Raw genomic sequence first — 23,908 nt, forward strand, 5'->3', positions numbered from 1 at the left:
AGATCCCACGAAATATTGAGAGTTACATAGTTGAGTGTTGTTTGAAATTTGAAGGTCGTTGTTTGATATGTTTCCTCCTTGGGCAAGAGCTGCGTTAAAAGGGAGATAGAAAGGATGTGTTCGTGTGTGAATGAGTTGAAGAATGTGTTTAAGTTGAACCAAATGTGAAAGTTGGCATCGCGAACGAAATAACGCACAAACCCGCCAAATTTGATTGTTCTGGAAGTGTATGAATGGTTAGTTATTTTTGTATTGCAAACGCAGAAATAAAGACGAATACATGCACTATAATTTAGCGTTGGTGGTTTTTTTTTCTCTTTTTTTCAATGTGTTTACTTCTGTAGAAATATATTCTGTTGGGATGAGATGCTCTACTTTGCATTACCGTTTATACAGAAAGTCTTTCTTTTCTGTGCATTTCAGTGATTGTGGAAATGACACCTACGGTCCTGTACGCAAGATTAGGCAACACAACAGAATTGAAGTGTTCCGTACATTACAGAGGGTACGCATGGTCCTCCATCAATATCGCACAACAGAATAAGTCCGGCTCTTTCTTGCTTTTGAATGTATCCAGCAATGGAAATGTAGAATCAGAAACCACCAGAATTAACGGATCAGTGACGAAAGACGACGACTACATCAACGTGACCGTTTCCTTTGATGTGAGTCCCGGTTTGGGGGTTTGTGAACTAAACCAAACCTATTCCTGTGACATTCAATTGATTGACTCGTCTATCGGTACCATTGCCGCAAATAGTACCCTGATCTTAGAGAGTAAGTACACATTGCATTGACTTAATCTTGAATGACGATACAACTTGTTATTTGATATAATGTCTTTTGTTTGACGTGATGTTCAGCAGATGATACGAATGTTTTTCTATATAGTTTTTGTTCGAACCAAAATATCCTTTGATCATGAAAATGCTTTACATTAAGATGTTTGACATTAAGATGTTTGACAATTTCAGTTCCAGTGACAGACGTGCAGATACACCTACAACCTGAGTATCAATATGGTTTGTCGGACTGGATTAATTGTACAGCAAACACAATAGACAAGTATACACCTATGTTCTTGGAAGTGTGTGTCAACGAAAGCACATTTATCCCTCTCGAAAACGCCACCAATTCCACGTATTTTGATATTGTTTCTCTGCCGAAAAACGAAAACTGTTCTGTGCAGAAAATGTTGAGCCACACCGTGGTTGTAGACAGCAAAATGAACGTATCATTGCGATGCAGAGTTTACGATGACTATTTCAAGACCTCGTTCATTTCTGATTGCGTCAGTCCAAGCATCTCCCCAGCTTCAGGTAGCGCTTCACTCATTTTAGTGTGATTGGTTTGAAATGGTTGTCTTTCGTTCATCTTTTTGTAACTGCAAAATTTATTCATGTGGTGATTGTTGCTGTATAGCTCTAAAAAAGTATAATCCATTAATCTCATGCAAATGTTGATTAATCTTGACCTATGTTTTCAGTTCAAGTAATCCTAGAGCCAAAATCTCAAGAAAGATTCTTTGGATCAACTGCAGAGATGTTTTGTCATGCCAATGCAAGTATCTTTCAATGGAAGGTTATCCATCTGGACTTTCAGAATTCGTCGTCGTTGCCACAGAGACTGATCTCAGTATATTATGATGAAACAAAACAGGGACTTGAAAACATGATAAATGCTACGCTACTTAGAAAAGATGTAATTGTGAACATTTCGTATGTGTTCAATATTAGTGAGATAGCAACGGTTTGTTTCTTAGAAGGGAAATATTTCTGCGTCCTAGAGCTTCTGGATGACTCTGTACAAACAACGAGTGATAGTGGAACCCTTACGATCCATGGTGAGATTTTGTGACTCCTTTTGGTTGATTTTTCCCCTAGATATTGGTCAATTCAAACATAGATTGTGTTTCCATAAAGGCCTGTTTCTTGAGAAAAGTTCCAACCTCGATTTAATCGAAAGAGATATTTCAATAAGATTATAAATGAAAAACGTAATTTATCTGTTTACAGTTCGGCCAATGGTGACAGAGTTCTTTCTTCAAGATCCCTATTACAGCGAATCAAATCACAGCTTCAGTTGCAAAGCAACATTTGACGACAATACAAACGTCAGTTTAGAAATACAACAGTGTAATGAAAACTCCTACAAAACCCTTACTGATGATTCTGATTTTGCTCTGATTGAAACCTTGGATAACGAGATTGCTGGAAATTGCACACATCAGATATCCATTGTGTATAGCTTCAACTTTACAACCGCTTCCAATGGTACTCTTCTTAGATGTCTGGCTGTCGATAACACCTTGAAACTGAATGCAACAGTAGAGTGTTTGCGTCTAGTATTGCAACGTCCAGGTAAATATTTTATATTGACTGTTAAATCCTCCTTTGATAATGTTATCACATACACGACTATAGATTTACAACAAAAATGACCCCCTTTAAATCAATTACTGACTCAAATGACAGATCCCACGAAATATTGAGAGTTACATAGTTGAGTGTTGTTTGAAATTTGAAGGTCGTTGTTTGATATGTTTCCTCCTTGGGCAAGAGCTGCGTTAAAAGGGAGATAGAAAGGATGTGTTCGTGTGTGAATGAGTTGAAGAATGTGTTTAAGTTGAACCAAATGTGAAAGTTGGCATCGCGAACGAAATAACGCACAAACCCGCCAAATTTGATTGTTCTGGAAGTGTATGAATGGTTAGTTATTTTTGTATTGCAAACGCAGAAATAAAGACGAATACATGCACTATAATTTAGCGTTGGTGGGTTTTTTTTCTCTTTTTTTCAATGTGTTTACTTCTGTAGAAATATATTCTGTTGGGATGAGATGCTCTACTTTGCATTACCGTTTATACAGAAAGTCTTTCTTTTCTGTGCATTTCAGTGATTGTGGAAATGACACCTACGGTCCTGTACGCAAGATTAGGCAACACAACAGAATTGAAGTGTTCCGTACATTACAGAGGGTACGCATGGTCCTCCATCAATATCGCACAACAGAATAAGTCCGGCTCTTTCTTGCTTTTGAATGTATCCAGCAATGGAAATGTAGAATCAGAAACCACCAGAATTAACGGATCAGTGACGAAAGACGACGACTACATCAACGTGACCGTTTCCTTTGATGTGAGTCCCGGTTTGGGGGTTTGTGAACTAAACCAAACCTATTCCTGTGACATTCAATTGATTGACTCGTCTATCGGTACCATTGCCGCAAATAGTACCCTGATCTTAGAGAGTAAGTACACATTGCATTGACTTAATCTTGAATGACGATACAACTTGTTATTTGATATAATGTCTTTTGTTTGACGTGATGTTCAGCAGATGATACGAATGTTTTTCTATATAGTTTTTGTTCGAACCAAAATATCCTTTGATCATGAAAATGCTTTACATTAAGATGTTTGACATTAAGATGTTTGACAATTTCAGTTCCAGTGACAGACGTGCAGATACACCTACAACCTGAGTATCAATATGGTTTGTCGGACTGGATTAATTGTACAGCAAACACAATAGACAAGTATACACCTATGTTCTTGGAAGTGTGTGTCAACGAAAGCACATTTATCCCTCTCGAAAACGCCACCAATTCCACGTATTTTGATATTGTTTCTCTGCCGAAAAACGAAAACTGTTCTGTGCAGAAAATGTTGAGCCACACCGTGGTTGTAGACAGCAAAATGAACGTATCATTGCGATGCAGAGTTTACGATGACTATTTCAAGACCTCGTTCATTTCTGATTGCGTCAGTCCAAGCATCTCCCCAGCTTCAGGTAGCGCTTCACTCATTTTAGTGTGATTGGTTTGAAATGGTTGTCTTTCGTTCATCTTTTTGTAACTGCAAAATTTATTCATGTGGTGATTGTTGCTGTATAGCTCTAAAAAAGTATAATCCATTAATCTCATGCAAATGTTGATTAATCTTGACCTATGTTTTCAGTTCAAGTAATCCTAGAGCCAAAATCTCAAGAAAGATTCTTTGGATCAACTGCAGAGATGTTTTGTCATGCCAATGCAAGTATCTTTCAATGGAAGGTTATCCATCTGGACTTTCAGAATTCGTCGTCGTTGCCACAGAGACTGATCTCAGTATATTATGATGAAACAAAACAGGGACTTGAAAACATGATAAATGCTACGCTACTTAGAAAAGATGTAATTGTGAACATTTCATATGTGTTCAATATTAGTGAGATAGCAACGGTTTGTTTCTTAGAAGGGAAATATTTCTGCGTCCTAGAGCTTCTGGATGACTCTGTACAAACAACGAGTGATAGTGGAACCCTTACGATCCATGGTGAGATTTTGTGACTCCTTTTGGTTGATTTTTCCCCTAGATATTGGTCAATTCAAACATAGATTGTGTTTCCATAAAGGCCTGTTTCTTGAGAAAAGTTCCAACCTCGATTTAATCGAAAGAGATATTTCAATAAGATTATAAATGAAAAACGTAATTTATCTGTTTACAGTTCGGCCAATGGTGACAGAGTTCTTTCTTCAAGATCCCTATTACAGCGAATCAAATCACAGCTTCAGTTGCAAAGCAACATTTGACGACAATACAAACGTCAGTTTAGAAATACAACAGTGTAATGAAAACTCCTACAAAACCCTTACTGATGATTCTGATTTTGCTCTGATTGAAACCTTGGATAACGAGATTGCTGGAAATTGCACACATCAGATATCCATTGTGTATAGCTTCAACTTTACAACCGCTTCCAATGGTACTCTTCTTAGATGTCTGGCTGTCGATAACACCTTGAAACTGAATGCAACAGTAGAGTGTTTGCGTCTAGTATTGCAACGTCCAGGTAAATATTTTATATTGACTGTTAAATCCTCCTTTGATAATGTTATCACATACACGACTATAGATTTACAACAAAAATGACCCCCTTTAAATCAATTACTGACTCAAATGACAGATCCCACGAAATATTGAGAGTTACATAGTTGAGTGTTGTTTGAAATTTGAAGGTCGTTGTTTGATATGTTTCCTCCTTGGGCAAGAGCTGCGTTAAAAGGGAGATAGAAAGGATGTGTTCGTGTGTGAATGAGTTGAAGAATGTGTTTAAGTTGAACCAAATGTGAAAGTTGGCATCGCGAACGAAATAACGCACAAACCCGCCAAATTTGATTGTTCTGGAAGTGTATGAATGGTTAGTTATTTTTGTATTGCAAACGCAGAAATAAAGACGAATACATGCACTATAATTTAGCGTTGGTGGTTTTTTTTTCTCTTTTTTTCAATGTGTTTACTTCTGTAGAAATATATTCTGTTGGGATGAGATGCTCTACTTTGCATTACCGTTTATACAGAAAGTCTTTCTTTTCTGTGCATTTCAGTGATTGTGGAAATGACACCTACGGTCCTGTACGCAAGATTAGGCAACACAACAGAATTGAAGTGTTCCGTACATTACAGAGGATACGCATGGTCCTCCATCAATATCGCACAACAGAATAAGTCCGGCTCTTTCTTGCTTTTGAATGTATCCAGCAATGGAAATGTAGAATCAGAAACCACCAGAATTAACGGATCAGTGACGAAAGACGACGACTACATCAACGTGACCGTTTCCTTTGATGTGAGTCCCGGCTCGGGGGTTTGTGAACTAAACCAAACCTATTCCTGTGACATTCAATTGATTGACTCGTCTATCGGTACCATTGCCGCAAATAGTACCCTGATCTTAGAGAGTAAGTACACATTGCATTGACTTAATCTTGAATGACGATACAACTTGTTATTTGATATAATGTCTTTTGTTTGACGTGATGTTCAGCAGATGATACGAATGTTTTTCTATATAGTTTTTGTTCGAACCAAAATATCCTTTGAACATGAAAATGCTTTACATAAAGATGTTTGACAATTTCAGTTCCAGTGACAGACGTGCAGATACACCTACAACCTGAGTATCAATATGGTTTGTCGGACTGGATTAATTGTACAGCAAACACAATAGACAAGTATACACCTATGTTCTTGGAAGTGTGTGTCAACAAAAGCACATTTATCCCTCTCGAAAACGCAACCAATTCCACGTATTTTGATATTGTTTCTCTGCCGAAAAACGAAAACTGTTCTGTGCAGAAAATGTTGAGCCACACCGTGGTTGTAGACAGCAAAATGAACGTATCATTGCGATGCAGAGTTTACGATGACTATTTCAAGACCTCGTTCATTTCTGATTGCGTCAGTCCAAGCATCTCCCCAGCTTCAGGTAGCGCTTCACTCATTTTAGTGTGATTGGTTTGAAATGGTTGTCTTTCGTTCATCTTTTTGTAACTGCAAAATTTATTCATGTGGTGATTGTTGCTGTATAGCTCTAAAAAAGTATAATCCATTAATCTCATGCAAATGTTGATTAATCTTGACCTATGTTTTCAGTTCAAGTAATCCTAGAGCCAAAATCTCAAGAAAGATTCTTTGGATCAACTGCAGAGATGTTTTGTCATGCCAATGCAAGTATCTTTCAATGGAAGGTTATCCATCTGGACTTTCAGAATTCGTCGTCGTTGCCACAGAGACTGATCTCAGTATATTATGATGAAACAAAACAGGGACTTGAAAACATGATAAATGCTACGCTACTTAGAAAAGATGTAATTGTGAACATTTCATATGTGTTCAATATTAGTGAGATAGCAACGGTTTGTTTCTTAGAAGGGAAATATTTCTGCGTCCTAGAGCTTCTGGATGACTCTGTACAAACAACGAGTGATAGTGGAACCCTTACGATCCATGGTGAGATTTTGTGACTCCTTTTGGTTGATTTTTCCCCTAGATATTGGTCAATTCAAACATAGATTGTGTTTCCATAAAGGCCTGTTTCTTGAGAAAAGTTCCAACCTCGATTTAATCGAAAGAGATATTTCAATAAGATTATAAATGAAAAACGTAATTTATCTGTTTACAGTTCGGCCAATGGTGACAGAGTTCTTTCTTCAAGATCCCTATTACAGCGAATCAAATCACAGCTTCAGTTGCAAAGCAACATTTGACGACAATACAAACGTCAGTTTAGAAATACAACAGTGTAATGAAAACTCCTACAAAACCCTTACTGATGATTCTGATTTTGCTCTGATTGAAACCTTGGATAACGAGATTGCTGGAAATTGCACACATCAGATATCCATTGTGTATAGCTTCAACTTTACAACCGCTTCCAATGGTACTCTTCTTAGATGTCTGGCTGTCGATAACACCTTGAAACTGAATGCAACAGTAGAGTGTTTGCGTCTAGTATTGCAACGTCCAGGTAAATATTTTATATTGACTGTTAAATCCTCCTTTGATAATGTTATCACATACACGACTATAGATTTACAACAAAAATGACCCCCTTTAAATCAATTACTGACTCAAATGACAGATCCCACGAAATATTGAGAGTTACATAGTTGAGTGTTGTTTGAAATTTGAAGGTCGTTGTTTGATATGTTTCCTCCTTGGGCAAGAGCTGCGTTAAAAGGGAGATAGAAAGGATGTGTTCGTGTGTGAATGAGTTGAAGAATGTGTTTAAGTTGAACCAAATGTGAAAGTTGGCATCGCGAACGAAATAACGCACAAACCCGCCAAATTTGATTGTTCTGGAAGTGTATGAATGGTTAGTTATTTTTGTATTGCAAACGCAGAAATAAAGACGAATACATGCACTATAATTTAGCGTTGTTGGTTTTTTTTCTCTTTTTTTCAATGTGTTTACTTCTGTAGAAATATATTCTGTTGGGATGAGATGCTCTACTTTGCATTACCGTTTATACAGAAAGTCTTTCTTTTCTGTGCATTTCAGTGATTGTGGAAATGACACCTACGGTCCTGTACGCAAGATTAGGCAACACAACAGAATTGAAGTGTTCCGTACATTACAGAGGATACGCATGGTCCTCCATCAATATCGCACAACAAAATAAGTCCGGCTCTTTCTTGCTTTTGAATGTATCCAGCAATGGAAATGTAGAATCAGAAACCACCAGAATTAACGGATCAGTGACGAAAGACGACGACTACATCAACGTGACCGTTTCCTTTGATGTGAGTCCCGGCTCGGGGGTTTGTGAACTAAACCAAACCTATTCCTGTGACATTCAATTGATTGACTCGTCTATCGGTACCATTGCCGCAAATAGTACCCTGATCTTAGAGAGTAAGTACACATTGCATTGACTTAATCTTGAATGACGATACAACTTGTTATTTGATATAATGTCATTTGTTTGACGTGATGTTCAGCAGATGATACGAATGTTTTTCTATATAGTTTTTGTTCGAACCAAAATATCCTTTGAACATGAAAATGCTTTACATAAAGATGTTTGACAATTTCAGTTCCAGTGACAGACGTGCAGATACACCTACAACCTGAGTATCAATATGGTTTGTCGGACTGGATTAATTGTACAGCAAACACAATAGACAAGTATACACCTATGTTCTTGGAAGTGTGTGTCAACGAAAGCACATTTATCCCTCTCGAAAACGCCACCAATTCCACGTATTTTGATATTGTTTCTATGCCGAAAAACGAAAACTGTTCTGTGCAGAAAATGTTGAGCCACACCGTGGTTGTAGACAGCAAAATGAACGTATCATTGCGATGCAGAGTTTACGATGACTATTTCAAGACCTCGTTCATTTCTGATTGCGTCAGTCCAAGCATCTCCCCAGCTTCAGGTAGCGCTTCACTCATTTTAGTGTGATTGGTTTGAAATGGTTGTCTTTGGTTCATCCTTTTGTAACTGCAAAATTTATTCATGTTGTGATTGTTGCTGTATAGCTCTAAAAAGTATAATCCATTAATCTCATGCAAATGTTGATTAATCTTGACCTATGTTTTCAGTTCAAGTAATCCTAGAGCCAAAATCTCAAGAAAGATTCTTTGGATCAACTGCAGAGATGTTTTGTCATGCCAATGCAAGTATCTTTCAATGGAAGGTTATCCATCTGGACTTTCAGAATTCGTCGTTGTTGCCACAGAGACTGATCTCAGTATATTATGATGAAACAAAACAGGGACTTGAAAACATGATAAATGCTACGCTACTTAGAAAAGATGTAATTGTGAACATTTCGTATGTGTTCAATATTAGTGAGATAGCAACGGTTTGTTTCTTAGAAGGGAAATATTTCTGCGTCCTAGAGCTTCTGGATGACTCTGTACAAACAACGAGTGATAGTGGAACCCTTACGATCCATGGTGAGATTTTGTGACTCCTTTTGGTTGATTTTTCCCCTAGATATTGGTCAATTCAAACATAGATTGTCTTTCCATAAAGGCCTGTTTCTTGAGAAAAGTTCCAACCTCGATTTAATCGAAAGAGATATTTCAATAAGATTATAAATGAAAAACGTAATTTATCATTTTACAGTTCAGCCAATGGTGACAGAGTTCTTTCTTCAAGATCCCTATTACAGCGAATCAAATCACAGCTTCAGTTGCAAAGCAACATTTGACGACAATACAAACGTCAGTCTAGAAATACAACAGTGTAATGAAAACTCCTACAAAACCCTTACTGATGATTCTGATTTTGCTCTGATTGAAACCTTGGATAACGAGATTGCTGGAAATTGCACACATCATATATCCATTGTGTATAGCTTCAACTTTACAACCGCTTCCAATGGTACTCTTCTTAGATGTCTGGCTGTCGATAACACCTTGAAACTGAATGCAACAGTAGAGTGTTTGCGTCTAGTATTGCAACGTCCAGGTAAATATTTTATATTGACTGTTAAATCCTCCTTTGATAATGTTATCACATACACGACTATAGATGTACAACAAAAATGACCCCCTTTAAATCAATTACTGCCTCAAATGACTGATCCCACGAAATATTGAGAGTTACATAGTTGAGTGTTGTTTGAAATTTGAAGGTCGTTGTTTGATATGTTTCCTCCTTGGGCATGAGATGCGTTAAAAGGGAGATAGAAAGGATGTGTTCGTGTGTGAATGAGTTGAAGAATGTGTTTAAGTTGAACCAAATGTGAAAGTTGGCATCGCGAACGAAATAACGCACAACCCCGCCAAATTTGATTGTTCTGGAAGTGTATGAATGGTTAGTTATTTTTGTATTGCAAACGCAGAAATAAAGACGAATACATGCACTATAATTTAGCGTTGTTGGTTTTTTTTCTCTTTTTTTCAATGTGTTTACTTCTGTAGAAATATATTCTGTTGGGATGAGATGCTCTAGTTTGCATTACCGTTTATACAGAAAGTCTTTCTTTTCTGTGCATTTCAGTGATTGTGGAAATGACACCTACGGTCCTGTACGCAAGATTAGGCAACACAACAGAATTGAAGTGTTCCGTACATTACAGAGGATACGCATGGTCCTCCATCAATATCGCACAACAAAATAAGTCCGGCTCTTTCTTGCTTTTGAATGTATCCAGCAATGGAAATGTAGAATCAGAAACCACCAGAATTAACGGATCAGTGACGAAAGACGACGACTACATCAACGTGACCGTTTCCTTTGATGTGAGTCCCGGCTCGGGGGTTTGTGAACTAAACCAAACCTATTCCTGTGACATTCAATTGATTGACTCGTCTATCGGTACCATTGCCGCAAATAGTACCCTGATCTTAGAGAGTAAGTACACATTGCATTGACTTAATCTTGAATGACGATACAACTTGTTATTTGATATAATGTCATTTGTTTGACGTGATGTTCAGCAGATGATACGAATGTTTTTCTATATAGTTTTTGTTCGAACCAAAATATCCTTTGAACATGAAAATGCTTTACATAAAGATGTTTGACAATTTCAGTTCCAGTGACAGACGTGCAGATACACCTACAACCTGAGTATCAATATGGTTTGTCGGACTGGATTAATTGTACAGCAAACACAATAGACAAGTATACACCTATGTTCTTGGAAGTGTGTGTCAACGAAAGCACATTTATCCCTCTCGAAAACGCCACCAATTCCACGTATTTTGATATTGTTTCTATGCCGAAAAACGAAAACTGTTCTGTGCAGAAAATGTTGAGCCACACCGTGGTTGTAGACAGCAAAATGAACGTATCATTGCGATGCAGAGTTTACGATGACTATTTCAAGACCTCGTTCATTTCTGATTGCGTCAGTCCAAGCATCTCCCCAGCTTCAGGTAGCGCTTCACTCATTTTAGTGTGATTGGTTTGAAATGGTTGTCTTTGGTTCATCCTTTTGTAACTGCAAAATTTATTCATGTTGTGATTGTTGCTGTATAGCTCTAAAAAGTATAATCCATTAATCTCATGCAAATGTTGATTAATCTTGACCTATGTTTTCAGTTCAAGTAATCCTAGAGCCAAAATCTCAAGAAAGATTCTTTGGATCAACTGCAGAGATGTTTTGTCATGCCAATGCAAGTATCTTTCAATGGAAGGTTATCCATCTGGACTTTCAGAATTCGTCGTTGTTGCCACAGAGACTGATCTCAGTATATTATGATGAAACAAAACAGGGACTTGAAAACATGATAAATGCTACGCTACTTAGAAAAGATGTAATTGTGAACATTTCGTATGTGTTCAATATTAGTGAGATAGCAACGGTTTGTTTCTTAGAAGGGAAATATTTCTGCGTCCTAGAGCTTCTGGATGACTCTGTACAAACAACGAGTGATAGTGGAACCCTTACGATCCATGGTGAGATTTTGTGACTCCTTTTGGTTGATTTTTCCCCTAGATATTGGTCAATTCAAACATAGATTGTCTTTCCATAAAGGCCTGTTTCTTGAGAAAAGTTCCAACCTCGATTTAATCGAAAGAGATATTTCAATAAGATTATAAATGAAAAACGTAATTTATCATTTTACAGTTCAGCCAATGGTGACAGAGTTCTTTCTTCAAGATCCCTATTACAGCGAATCAAATCACAGCTTCAGTTGCAAAGCAACATTTGACGACAATACAAACGTCAGTCTAGAAATACAACAGTGTAATGAAAACTCCTACAAAACCCTTACTGATGATTCTGATTTTGCTCTGATTGAAACCTTGGATAACGAGATTGCTGGAAATTGCACACATCATATATCCATTGTGTATAGCTTCAACTTTACAACCGCTTCCAATGGTACTCTTCTTAGATGTCTGGCTGTCGATAACACCTTGAAACTGAATGCAACAGTAGAGTGTTTGCGTCTAGTATTGCAACGTCCAGGTAAATATTTTATATTGACTGTTAAATCCTCCTTTGATAATGTTATCACATACACGACTATAGATGTACAACAAAAATGACCCCCTTTAAATCAATTACTGCCTCAAATGACTGATCCCACGAAATATTGAGAGTTACATAGTTGAGTGTTGTTTGAAATTTGAAGGTCGTTGTTTGATATGTTTCCTCCTTGGGCATGAGATGCGTTAAAAGGGAGATAGAAAGGATGTGTTCGTGTGTGAATGAGTTGAAGAATGTGTTTAAGTTGAACCAAATGTGAAAGTTGGCATCGCGAACGAAATAACGCACAACCCCGCCAAATTTGATTGTTCTGGAAGTGTATGAATGGTTAGTTATTTTTGTATTGCAAACGCAGAAATAAAGACGAATACATGCACTATAATTTAGCGTTGTTGGTTTTTTTTCTCTTTTTTTCAATGTGTTTACTTCTGTAGAAATATATTCTGTTGGGATGAGATGCTCTAGTTTGCATTACCGTTTATACAGAAAGTCTTTCTTTTCTGTGCATTTCAGTGATTGTGGAAATGACACCTACGGTCCTGTACGCAAGATTAGGCAACACAACAGAATTGAAGTGTTCCGTACATTACAGAGGATACGCATGGTCCTCCATCAATATCGCACAACAAAATAAGTCCGGCTCTTTCTTGCTTTTGAATGTATCCAGCAATGGAAATGTAGAATCAGAAACCACCAGAATTAACGGATCAGTGACGAAAGACGACGACTACATCAACGTGACCGTTTCCTTTGATGTGAGTCCCGGCTCGGGGGTTTGTGAACTAAACCAAACCTATTCCTGTGACATTCAATTGATTGACTCGTCTATCGGTACCATTGCCGCAAATAGTACCCTGATCTTAGAGAGTAAGTACACATTGCATTGACTTAATCTTGAATGACGATACAACTTGTTATTTGATATAATGTCTTTTGTTTGACGTGATGTTCAGCAGATGATACGAATGTTTTTCTATATAGTTTTTGTTCGAACCAAAATATCCTTTGAACATGAAAATGCTTTACATAAAGATGTTTGACAATTTCAGTTCCAGTGACAGACGTGCAGATACACCTACAACCTGAGTATCAATATGGTTTGTCGGACTGGATTAATTGTACAGCAAACACAATAGACAAGTATACACCTATGTTCTTGGAAGTGTGTGTCAACGAAAGCACATTTATCCCTCTCGAAAACGCCACCAATTCCACGTATTTTGATATTGTTTCTATGCCGAAAAACGAAAACTGTTCTGTGCAGAAAATGTTGAGCCACACCGTGGTTGTAGACAGCAAAATGAACGTATCATTGCGATGCAGAGTTTACGATGACTATTTCAAGACCTCGTTCATTTCTGATTGCGTCAGTCCAAGCATCTCCCCAGCTTCAGGTAGCGCTTCACTCATTTTAGTGTGATTGGTTTGAAATGGTTGTCTTTGGTTCATCCTTTTGTAACTGCAAAATTTATTCATGTGGTGATTGTTGCTGTATAGCTCTAAAAAGTATAATCCATTAATCTCATGCAAATGTTGATTAATCTTGACCTATGTTTTCAGTTCAAGTAATCCTAGAGCCAAAATCTCAAGAAAGATTCTTTGGATCAACTGCAGAGATGTTTTGTCATGCCAATGCAAGTATCTTTCAATGGAAGGTTATCCATCTGGACTTTCAGAATTCGTCGTTGTTGCCACAGAGACTGATCTCAGTATATTATGATGAAACAAAACAGGGACTTGAAAACATGATAAATGCTACGCTACTTAGAAAAGATGTAATTGTGAACATTTCGTATGTGTTCAATATTAGTGAGATAGCAACGGTTTGTTTCTTAGAAGGGAAATATTTCTGCGTCCTAGAGCTTCTGGATGACTCTGTACAAACAACGAGTGATAGTGGAACCCTTACGATCCATGGTGAGATTTTGTGACTCCTTTTGGTTGATTTTTCCCCTAGATATTGGTCAATTCAAACATAGATTGTGTTTCCATAAAGGCCTGTTTCTTGAGAAAAGTTCCAACCTCGATTTAATCGAAAGAGATATTTCAATAAGATTATAAATGAAAAACGTAATTTATCTGTTTACAGTTCAGCCAATGGTGACAGAGTTCTTTCTTCAAGATCCCTATTACAGCGAATCAAATCACAGCTTCAGTTGCAAAGCAACATTTGACGACAATACAAACGTCAGTCTAGAAATACAACAGTGTAATGAAAACTCCTACAAAACCCTTACTGATGATTCTGATTTTGCTCTGATTGAAACCTTGGATAACGAGATTGCTGGAAATTGCACACATCATATATCCATTGTGTATAGCTTCAACTTTACAACCGCTTCCAATGGTACTCTTCTTAGATGTCTGGCTGTCGATAACACCTTGAAACTGAATGCAACAGTAGAGTGTTTGCGTCTAGTATTGCAACGTCCAGGTAAAAGTCCTATGTTGATGTTTGTAACAAAGAAGATGGATGCATAAGGCGTTTAAACTGCCCATATGAGGATAGATAAGATATTATAAAATTAGAATATCAACAAATCCTATAATTTCTTTCTAAATTTATGTTAACAATATATATTTACCACAACATCAATTTATAACCCTTAAATATTTTAAATGAGTAGAACAGGTTGAATTAAACTGGGGTATTCATATCAAAATCTCCGAAAATGTCATTTTTAGAACTTCAATGCTTTTCCTTTCACCTTTGTCACTCAGGTGACCTAATGCAATTTGTCTTCATCCGTCGTCGTGCGTTTTGTATCGTGCGTTGTGTGTTGTTCGTTGTGCGTTAACAATTTCACATTTTTAACATCCTCTTAAAAAACTACAAGGCGAATTGTTACCATTTTTAATATAAAGCCTTTCTATGGTAGAAAGAATCCAAATTGTGAAATTCATGGCTCTACCACCCCTGGGGTGCCAGGGTGGGGCCAAATATGCAAAAAAAAAAGCCAAATTTAAAAAAAATCTTCTTCCCTACTCCCGCACATACAAGGAAAAAACTAAATACATAGTTATGATATCCGTGAAGCCCTCTACCAAATTGTGAAATTCATGGCCCCTGAGTTTGGGGTTCAGGCTCTAGGTTGGGCCACTTTGGCCATATAGTGAAAATGTATTAAATCTTAGAAAATCTTCTGTTCTCCAGTATATTTTTGAATAAAACTGGTACATGGTTATAATGTCAACGGACTTTTCTACCTTAATTGTGAAATTCATGGCCCCTGGTTCTGGGGTTCAGGCTCTAGGTTGGGGCCACTTTAGTCATATAGTGAAAATGTATTAAATCTTAGAAAATCTTCTTTTTTACTCCCAAAAAACTGAATGCATGGTTATTATGTCCACAAACTCCTCTTCCTAAGTTGTGAAATTCGTGGCCCCTGGGTCAGGCGTTCAGGTCGTAAAGGGGGGGGGGGGGGGGCAATATATCCATATAGTGTTAATGCATATAATGTTTAAAAATCTTCTTCTCTACAGACACAGAACACAGAATAAAAACTAACTGCATATTTAGAAAAAAATTATCCTGTCATCTTTAATAATATTTCATGTCACCTGCATGTAAGACAAGTGTTGTGGCTGGGAAGGGGTTATGTGTTTGTCTCATTATTTTTTTCTGCTTAGGAATTTCAATGAAAGAAATGAGTTAATTCATATGTTTAGAAAAGAAAAATAATGAAGCTGTCCATCAACGTTATCAATAAGATATTGTGAAAGCATTTGAAAAAAGTTCAGGGAAGATGATTGTCATAGTTAATTGAGTTATCTTCCCTTTCTTCTTCATAATGGAGTTATTTTCATTATCTTGTTTATATTTAGTAATTAATCATTAAGATATAATGTAATTAGGAAGTTGTATGATTAAAATAGTTATGCAAGTATTTTTATCATTCGAAACAAAAACATTTTTTAAATTTTTTAAAATAAACAAGTAGAGTTGTTAATAGTAAAGTTATAAGTAGTATACAAGCCACCTTATTTTAGTTTAACATATAAACATAAAACCTATTTTGACAGATAACATATTTGGGATAACCAATTTAATTGGAAACTGTGCACTTTTTCTATAGTATGTCATACGTTCTGTTACGAGCTGTAAGTCTTGTGCTAAACTATAGGGTTAAGAGTCTTTATCGAAAGATTTCAGGCAGGGAGATGGATGTCATTACTATTATAATCTTCTTCTCCATAATGAAACTCAATTAAATGCATTGATGAGACTCCTCGACAATTTTGTGTATAGGCTATGGTACTCAGGTGACCGTTAAGGCCTATTGGCCTCTTGTTCTTTTATAGAGTGGGTCTGAGCTCCATATTTTTGCCATAGTCTACATATGGTTTAAAGGAAATGAAACCGATTTCAATCAGTGAAAACGTGGAGAGATCACCCACTTTACAATAGAAATGCCATTTTGTATCGCAACAATTGAATATGTTTAAAAAAAATAATAGTCCGTAAATTCGTGGTGGAAGTCGCATATAGCATTAAACAATGAAGTTTGTTGTGACTGAAAAATCATTGGTTAGAGCACCAGATATTAGGTAACATTACAGAGATAGGGTTTTAAGGTTGTGAGTTCGATACCACCAAAACTTTATAAGTTATTTTTTTTATCGTTTGTTAAATATTCAAAACTGATCATAGTTAGAAATAGTGCTTTTGTAAACTTGTATTATAACATTATCAATTATATATAGTTGGGAAAAAAATAAATTTGAAATTGTATTTAACGACTGAACCGAATGGGCATTTGCGCTATCTTGTTCCCCGTCTTCTTTAAATCTTTGTATATCGATACATGTAGATGAATATTACAATCATTTGAAGCTTTTAATACTGAAATATAATTGTGTTTGACTGCAAACGGAGGATGGTTGCTGTATATCATCGCTGTCAGATACGTTACACGTAAACCCACTCTGGTGTTCTTTTTGTATTGTTAATTCATAATATTGGATTTTTAGTAGTTGAAATTTGTTATTTTTGCAATTTTTATTCTTACGTATTAATTAGTTTTAGAGGTATACATTATTGTTTTTTTTAATGTGTGAATGAATTAATTAAAGGTTTGTTTGCGCTTAAAAAGTTAGAGATATGACATCGCGATCAATATCGCACGCTGATTCGCTGACTTTGATGTTTTATTCAGTGAGACACAATTTGTGGGGGGTTTTTTGCATTGCATTCACAGAATTAATAAAACAACGAATGTACACTTTTTAAAGAATTGAGTTTTTTTTTTTGATGTATAAACAATTTCTGAACTGTGTAATAACGTAAATTATGATGTTTATGGAAGAATGAAGTTTGTGTTGGTTTTACTTCAGAAATGTTTTCATTTTGTGCTTTTTAGTGTTTGTGGAAATGACACCGATGACACTGTATGCAAGATTGGGCAATACCTCAGAATTGACGTGTTCCGTACATTACAGAGGATACGCATGGTCCGCCGTTAATATTCTACAGCAAAATACATCTGGCACTGTATTACTCCTAAATGTGTCCAGAGATGGAGAGGTGGAATCGAAGAACGCTAGAATCAACGGGTCAGTGACTATAAGCGAGGACTATATCAACGTGACTGTGTCTTTTGATATAAGTCCAGGCTCGGGGGTTTGTGAACTGAATCAAACGTATTCTTGTGACATTCAACTACTGGACACATCAATTACTACCACGGCTGCAAACAGTACATTAATTTTGGAGAGTAAGTACATGCTGCCTTTGAAATTTGCATTCGACTCGATGATTTCTTTAATTGTTATATAATAAGACCAATTTTATATGTGAAATAAAGCTTCTAAATGACGATCGGTCTAACCAAAATAGTGTTGGATTGTAGTGAAAAAATTTATTTTACTTAATATTCATCATAAACCCGTGTTCATAATTTTGTTTTGGGTTTGTTTTTCAGTACTACCTTCAAACTTGAATGTTGAGACGATGCCTTTATCATACCAATATTATGGCAATAATAATGAGACAATAAACTGTACTGCAAATATGAATCCAGACACTACCGTATTGTATTTAATCGGAACGAATATTCAGTTGAAGGACGATTATGTTTTCGCCGAAAGAAAATTTTTTCAAACAATCGTGGATTCAGAGAACAAAATTGGGTGTTATCCGACTGTACGAACTGTATTTAAAGAAGTTTATAATTTTCTGGCAATATATGACCGGGTAGGTTGTTTAGCAAATGATACCATGTCTGGTCAAAGTTTAATAACAGAATTCAAAAATGTTAATGTGTTGAACAATATTAACTAAATTTTATATTGTCGTCAATCACAATGTTCATGTATGATTCGATTTTTAAATGTCCTCCACACCCCATGTCTGCATGAAATTGAATACCATTCAGTCGACTCTCAATTTCTATTTTCTGCAATTTGCAAGTCTTTTACGTTATAGATTATAAATCTAAATACCTAATCATCAGTAATTACCAATTTGTACTTGATATATAAAAAACCAATAATTGATTTCCAAAATATTTTTAGTTTTATAATTTATCGTGTTGTGGTGTTTTAAGTTAAGTTCTGTTATGAAAAGACGGCTCATGATTAAATCAATCGATAAGGGAATACTAATTGTGTGTGTGTGTGTGTGTGTGTGTGTGTGTGTGTGTGTGTGTGAGAGAGAGAGAGAGAGAGAGAGAGAGAGAGAGAGAGAGTTTTCAAAATCAAGTTAACGGTTTAGAAAAAAAGCTTTTACAGTGATGTTCCTAAAGAATTACATTAATAATGAATTATGATGTATATTGTATCATACCGGATGAAAAAATTAGGTAATTTCGTATAAGTATTCGTTTAATAAAGAGTAAAATCTTTTTAGCATTTTGTGCTTTAAATATAAAGATTTCATGCCAAATATGTTGTAATAACACAAAATATCACTACATGTATTGATTGTTTTAAATTACAATCTCTCGAAAACTAAGTATTGTTTGGAAAGAATTTGAGTAGATTTCATATCAATACATAAACATGTAATTTGATTATTAAAGCTGACATGAATTCATAAAAAGGCATTATTTCCATTTTGTCTCAAACTACCGTCATATTAGTTGTCGATTTGTATTGTTCTGCTCATCGCTTTACATTACCTATATAAGGCCGATAGCACTATTCATGCTTCATGGCATTCAGGTATATCATTCAACCGAACACGTTACATTTGACGAAAAGACTTGTAGAGACGAGTTTTGAACAAAAATAATATGACAACCACTTCACTGGTAAGGTATATCCAACGACGACAAAAGGCAGGCTGAAATCCAGGTACACATATTTCAAAATCCTCGTTAATTGTAGAACATTTTCCAGTGCACACTCTGGTCGATCGAGCAATGTTGACGATCACATGGATTTTAGAAACAGAATGTTTCTGTAAAAACCAATGGAAACGATATTACGTGGCTACTATCTTGGATTTACTAACAAGTTTCTATATTGTGTTGGATGTAGTACCGCCGAGGTCTTCTAAATGCAGCAGGCTTTATGCACTTTGTATGAACGACACACGCGTTCGGTGTGCATACGAAGTAAGGCAGCATTATCTGTGCAAATAATACGAAAAAATAAATATATTGTATTTTATGTTTTATTTATTGAAGTTTCTTTTTATTCTTTTTACAAGCATTTAACTTCGTTTTGTAGTTCATGCATTAATAGAAGTCCTTGCAACCTAAAGTGCCTCGACCGGTATATAAAGATCTGCCCCAGTTGCAGTTGAGAGTGATCGAAACTAAAATGGCGATCAAATGCTTTTATGAATTCATGTCAGCTTTAAACACTTCTTTAACAGTTTAAAGCTGGCCTGAATTCATAAAAACGCATTAATTCCCTTTTTTTTTCTCCGACTACCGCCATATTAGTTGTCGATTTATATCTATTGTTACGCCCATCGCTATGCACCCCCTTTGTAAGGCCGATAGCACTAATCATGCTTCACCGCATGTATTTCATTCTCCCGAACATGTTACACTGGACGGAAAGCTTTGGTTGAACGCGCCTTGAACAAAAATAATATGACAGCCACTGCATTGGTCAGGAATTTCCCATAAAAGACGAAACAAAACAGAATGAAATCCAGGTACACATTTTTCAAAAGTCCTCGATCATTGTAGAACGTTCCCCTGTGTCGTACTGTTAAACTATCGCACATGCGCAAACCACACACTGTAGCAGATTGTGCAGTGACAAAATTGACTTCTATCATTACGAAGTCCGTGCAACCCGAATGCCTCGAATTTAAAAATTAAAGCTGACATGAACTCATAAATACGCATTATTTTCCTTTTTTCTCCGACTACCGCCATATTAGTTGTCGATTTCTATTGCCAATTTACATTTCACTTTCAATTTGTTTTTATGTATTCTCAACCCTATAATATATGTAATTTTTTTAATTGTAGGCATATCCATACTTATTATCATTTACATGTATTTAAGTCAATATGTATTTATACATATTTGTCTAAAGTCAATGTTATATGTATGTAAATGTATATGTGTTTAATTTAATTAATATTTATCACAACTGAAAATTACATATTTGTTAAATTTCCATGTTTTGAACATTGGTCTGTGTTTATTATTTAATAACATTCATTGATATCACAAATAGAAATATCTTGTCTTTTTTTCTGGCAAGTAGACTGCAAATACAAAAAACTACTTATAGAGCAAACCTCTGGATGAGCCTTTGTCGGACAGTCTGGCCAGCAGTGTCAGCATTTGCTCCAGGCTCAGGGACCCCCTGATCTAGATTGAAGTTGAGCACCATGTCATCTACTGGCAGCTTGGTATCCATACACAGGTTGTGCAGCTTGAACACAGCTGCGATTTGGCAGGTGTAAATAAAAGCATCCCACCAGATTTATGTATGCACCTGAAAGTAAACAAAGTAGTTTTCCTCACTGATTCATGGGTTTGATCCCGTTTGAAAATCGTATAATTGTATAAGGAAAAGAAATGTATGGATATTTTTAAACCCATTACATCATTGTTGTTCATGAATAATCATTACCTAAATCTGGATTTGCAAACACCAAGAGCTCGTTCGACAACAACCCTTGTTTTGCTGTGGGCGGAGTTGTAATTTTCCTCTGCCTGGCTGCTCGGGTTAGCTTTTGGGGTCATCATGTAACTTCGCAATGCATATGCCGAGTCCCCAAGAAGCCAACCGTCAACTCTGTGGAAAGACGCGGGTTATGTATTTTTCCTGCAATGTCACTACCTTCATATCCCGAATGAATTACCAAAGAAAGCATTTTATTGTTTAAATAGTGCATATTCTTTAGGGTCCAATATCACATAAACAAGAGGTGACCATATCACCATATTTTCACAGTGGCAGTGGTTTACAACTTGTAAATGACTCTGAAAAATTCAGCCTTTAGGGTAGGGGCCCTCGATGTTTCAGGAATGGATGTTTAAAACCCCTTTATAGTGATTGAATAGAGTTCTATAAGTGGGGACCGAATCTTAAATTCTAGTGATGACCACTTAACCATATTTCCACAGTGGTAGTGGTATACCACTAATAGATGACCTTAAAAATTTTAGCCCCCAGGGTAGAACGCCTTTGTTGTTTCCGAGGCCGATGTTTGAAATCCAATTATAATGAATAGTGTATTTTTAGGGCCCCATATTTCAAAAACTAGAGATGACCACGTAACATATGTTTACGGTCATTTGAAAGTAAAAACATCATTTAAAAATACACACTCGCTCATATATTTCTTTATCAAATTGGTTGAAATTTGTTTTCACCCAATGGTTAATTATGCTTTTTTTAAATTTAGGAACAAAAATCTTTAAAAAGGTACTTGGGTTAATTCATCATTCTTCAAAACATTTAATAAATTCATGAGATGACTAAGTAATGATATAATAAATAACTAGATAAACAAATCAATAAACTTTTATTTATAAAAGTAGCAACCGAACAAAAAATAGATAACCAACCTAAGCGCATTTGATACTAGTATTCGACTTTTTTTACTTGCTAATTGATTAACAACAATCTTACATTTTGAAAATAAGTCGGCTCATCAGAAAAAGATGTTAGTTTTTTTTGTGGGTTTTTTTTTTTTTTTTTTTTTCGGGGGGGGGGGGGGGGGGGGGGTTATTACCCTTGTTTCATTGCTCGAAGAAATAATATGGTACATATAAGTAAACCTTTATTGCAAAAATATGAAAGAAATAGTATGAAAAGATTTTTAGGTAAGTGAATCGTATATCTTGCTTTAAATGGCATCGTTTTCAAAATTGTATATTTATAAATCAAGTGGCAAAAAAAAAAATAAGCGGAAAAATGAGCAGGCAGTGAATGATAATATATATACATAAGGTTAGTTCAGGCCCCATTTCACATTTTCCAAAGTAATAAGCAATGATACCGACTTTGTTCTGATCTCCTCGTGTAGCGACAATAGAAAAACAAGGAGCGGATCGAGGATTTGATTTTAATGCCCATCTTCCCAAGTCAAGGGTTTCTGGTCCGCTCCGCTCTACATAAACCCTTGACCGAAACGACAGAGTTTGACGGGGTTTGAAACCTCGTACGCTGGTGAGTGTCATACAAGTTTGCATGATCAAATAAGAAACGTTGTTTCAATAATGATGTTAATTGTGCATTGATCAATGTTGAACCGTTGTTAAATGAGACGGACAAGTAAGTAGTTGATTTACTGTTATCGGTTTTTAGTCAGAGTGAATCCATCTTTTCTACAAATTTTATTTGTTCATGGGAGCAGCCATATTGCTATATTGTTTCTGTTTATAACGCTTTCTCTGATTGGTCACAAAAGTTTTAAAATGAGTGATCTCTCTAGATGGCGTTAACCCCGTATATGTAATGTCTTTTCTGTCAAGGGTTTAAGTATGAGCGGAGCGGATCAGAAACTTTTGACTTTGGAAGATGGTATTCACCTAGGTTTTTGATGGTGAAAAATAATGCTACATTCGAAGTTCTAGTTCTTTGAGATACGGTTTACCTTTATCATTAGTGATTTTTTATACACTCTGAGTAAACGTCATCCTTAAAGAACAGATTACTAGTATATCAAATGTCTACTTGCGTTAATTCAAAATTTACTTGGTGCTATAGTTTGATTCGAACTGTGAACTTTAAAACTAAACAAGTAGGACTTGCTGTTAATATTTGTAAGATTGCTCATATCATTCCTAATCATTGTATACTAATATTAAGTATTTGCAATTTTTGCAAACCTAATTAAGTAAGTCTTATTGTCTCTGTATCGAATTTTAAATATTTGTGTTTCATCACGCCACATTATGACTTCGTTATTTAGCAATATCACCAAATGAGCGTATTGCGTGCCTCTCAAATTTCATGCCCAGCAAGTAACAGCGGTCTCCGTTCATGCTGGTGAGCTGGAAATTTCGACTTTTCTCATCAATAGGTAATGTTTAATATAGCATTTTTTGTCATTAATTCTGGGAAAATAAATATAATATGTTTGAAAATAACTTAGTGGTTATATTTTGAATAAAATTTATTTAAAAAGAACATACCCTCTAACTGCAAAAAGAGGTGCATGTACAAGTGTCCGTTGTTGGTCCCTAATAAATGTCTAATGTTCAACAATGTCAATTCATAAGTACATGTACTAGTCAGTCGCGAAAATTCACTACGGTATTTTTGAT

General features: G+C 35.9%; 1 protein-coding gene across 1 annotated transcript in view; it reads left to right on the forward strand.

Annotated features, from left to right (window-relative positions):
* Positions 1-23,908, forward strand: part of LOC128182156 (uncharacterized) — a 41,787-nt gene that overhangs the window by 13,544 nt on the left and 4,335 nt on the right. Inside the window, exons 20-46 of the mRNA XM_052850765.1 lie at positions 424-777; positions 975-1,319; positions 1,487-1,843; positions 2,016-2,360; positions 2,896-3,249; positions 3,447-3,791; positions 3,959-4,315; positions 4,488-4,832; positions 5,368-5,721; positions 5,904-6,248; positions 6,416-6,772; positions 6,945-7,289; positions 7,824-8,177; positions 8,360-8,704; positions 8,871-9,227; positions 9,400-9,744; positions 10,279-10,632; positions 10,815-11,159; positions 11,326-11,682; positions 11,855-12,199; positions 12,734-13,087; positions 13,270-13,614; positions 13,781-14,137; positions 14,310-14,654; positions 17,581-17,934; positions 18,142-18,490; positions 23,864-23,897. Coding sequence (XP_052706725.1) covers positions 424-777; positions 975-1,319; positions 1,487-1,843; positions 2,016-2,360; positions 2,896-3,249; positions 3,447-3,791; positions 3,959-4,315; positions 4,488-4,832; positions 5,368-5,721; positions 5,904-6,248; positions 6,416-6,772; positions 6,945-7,289; positions 7,824-8,177; positions 8,360-8,704; positions 8,871-9,227; positions 9,400-9,744; positions 10,279-10,632; positions 10,815-11,159; positions 11,326-11,682; positions 11,855-12,199; positions 12,734-13,087; positions 13,270-13,614; positions 13,781-14,137; positions 14,310-14,654; positions 17,581-17,934; positions 18,142-18,490; positions 23,864-23,897 — 9,143 coding nt within the window. The remainder of the gene's footprint in view (positions 1-423; positions 778-974; positions 1,320-1,486; positions 1,844-2,015; positions 2,361-2,895; positions 3,250-3,446; positions 3,792-3,958; positions 4,316-4,487; positions 4,833-5,367; positions 5,722-5,903; positions 6,249-6,415; positions 6,773-6,944; positions 7,290-7,823; positions 8,178-8,359; positions 8,705-8,870; positions 9,228-9,399; positions 9,745-10,278; positions 10,633-10,814; positions 11,160-11,325; positions 11,683-11,854; positions 12,200-12,733; positions 13,088-13,269; positions 13,615-13,780; positions 14,138-14,309; positions 14,655-17,580; positions 17,935-18,141; positions 18,491-23,863; positions 23,898-23,908) is intronic.

The sequence above is a fragment of the Crassostrea angulata genome, chromosome 4, assembly GCF_025612915.1.
Source record: "Crassostrea angulata isolate pt1a10 chromosome 4, ASM2561291v2, whole genome shotgun sequence".
NCBI lineage: Eukaryota > Metazoa > Mollusca > Bivalvia > Ostreida > Ostreidae > Magallana > Magallana angulata.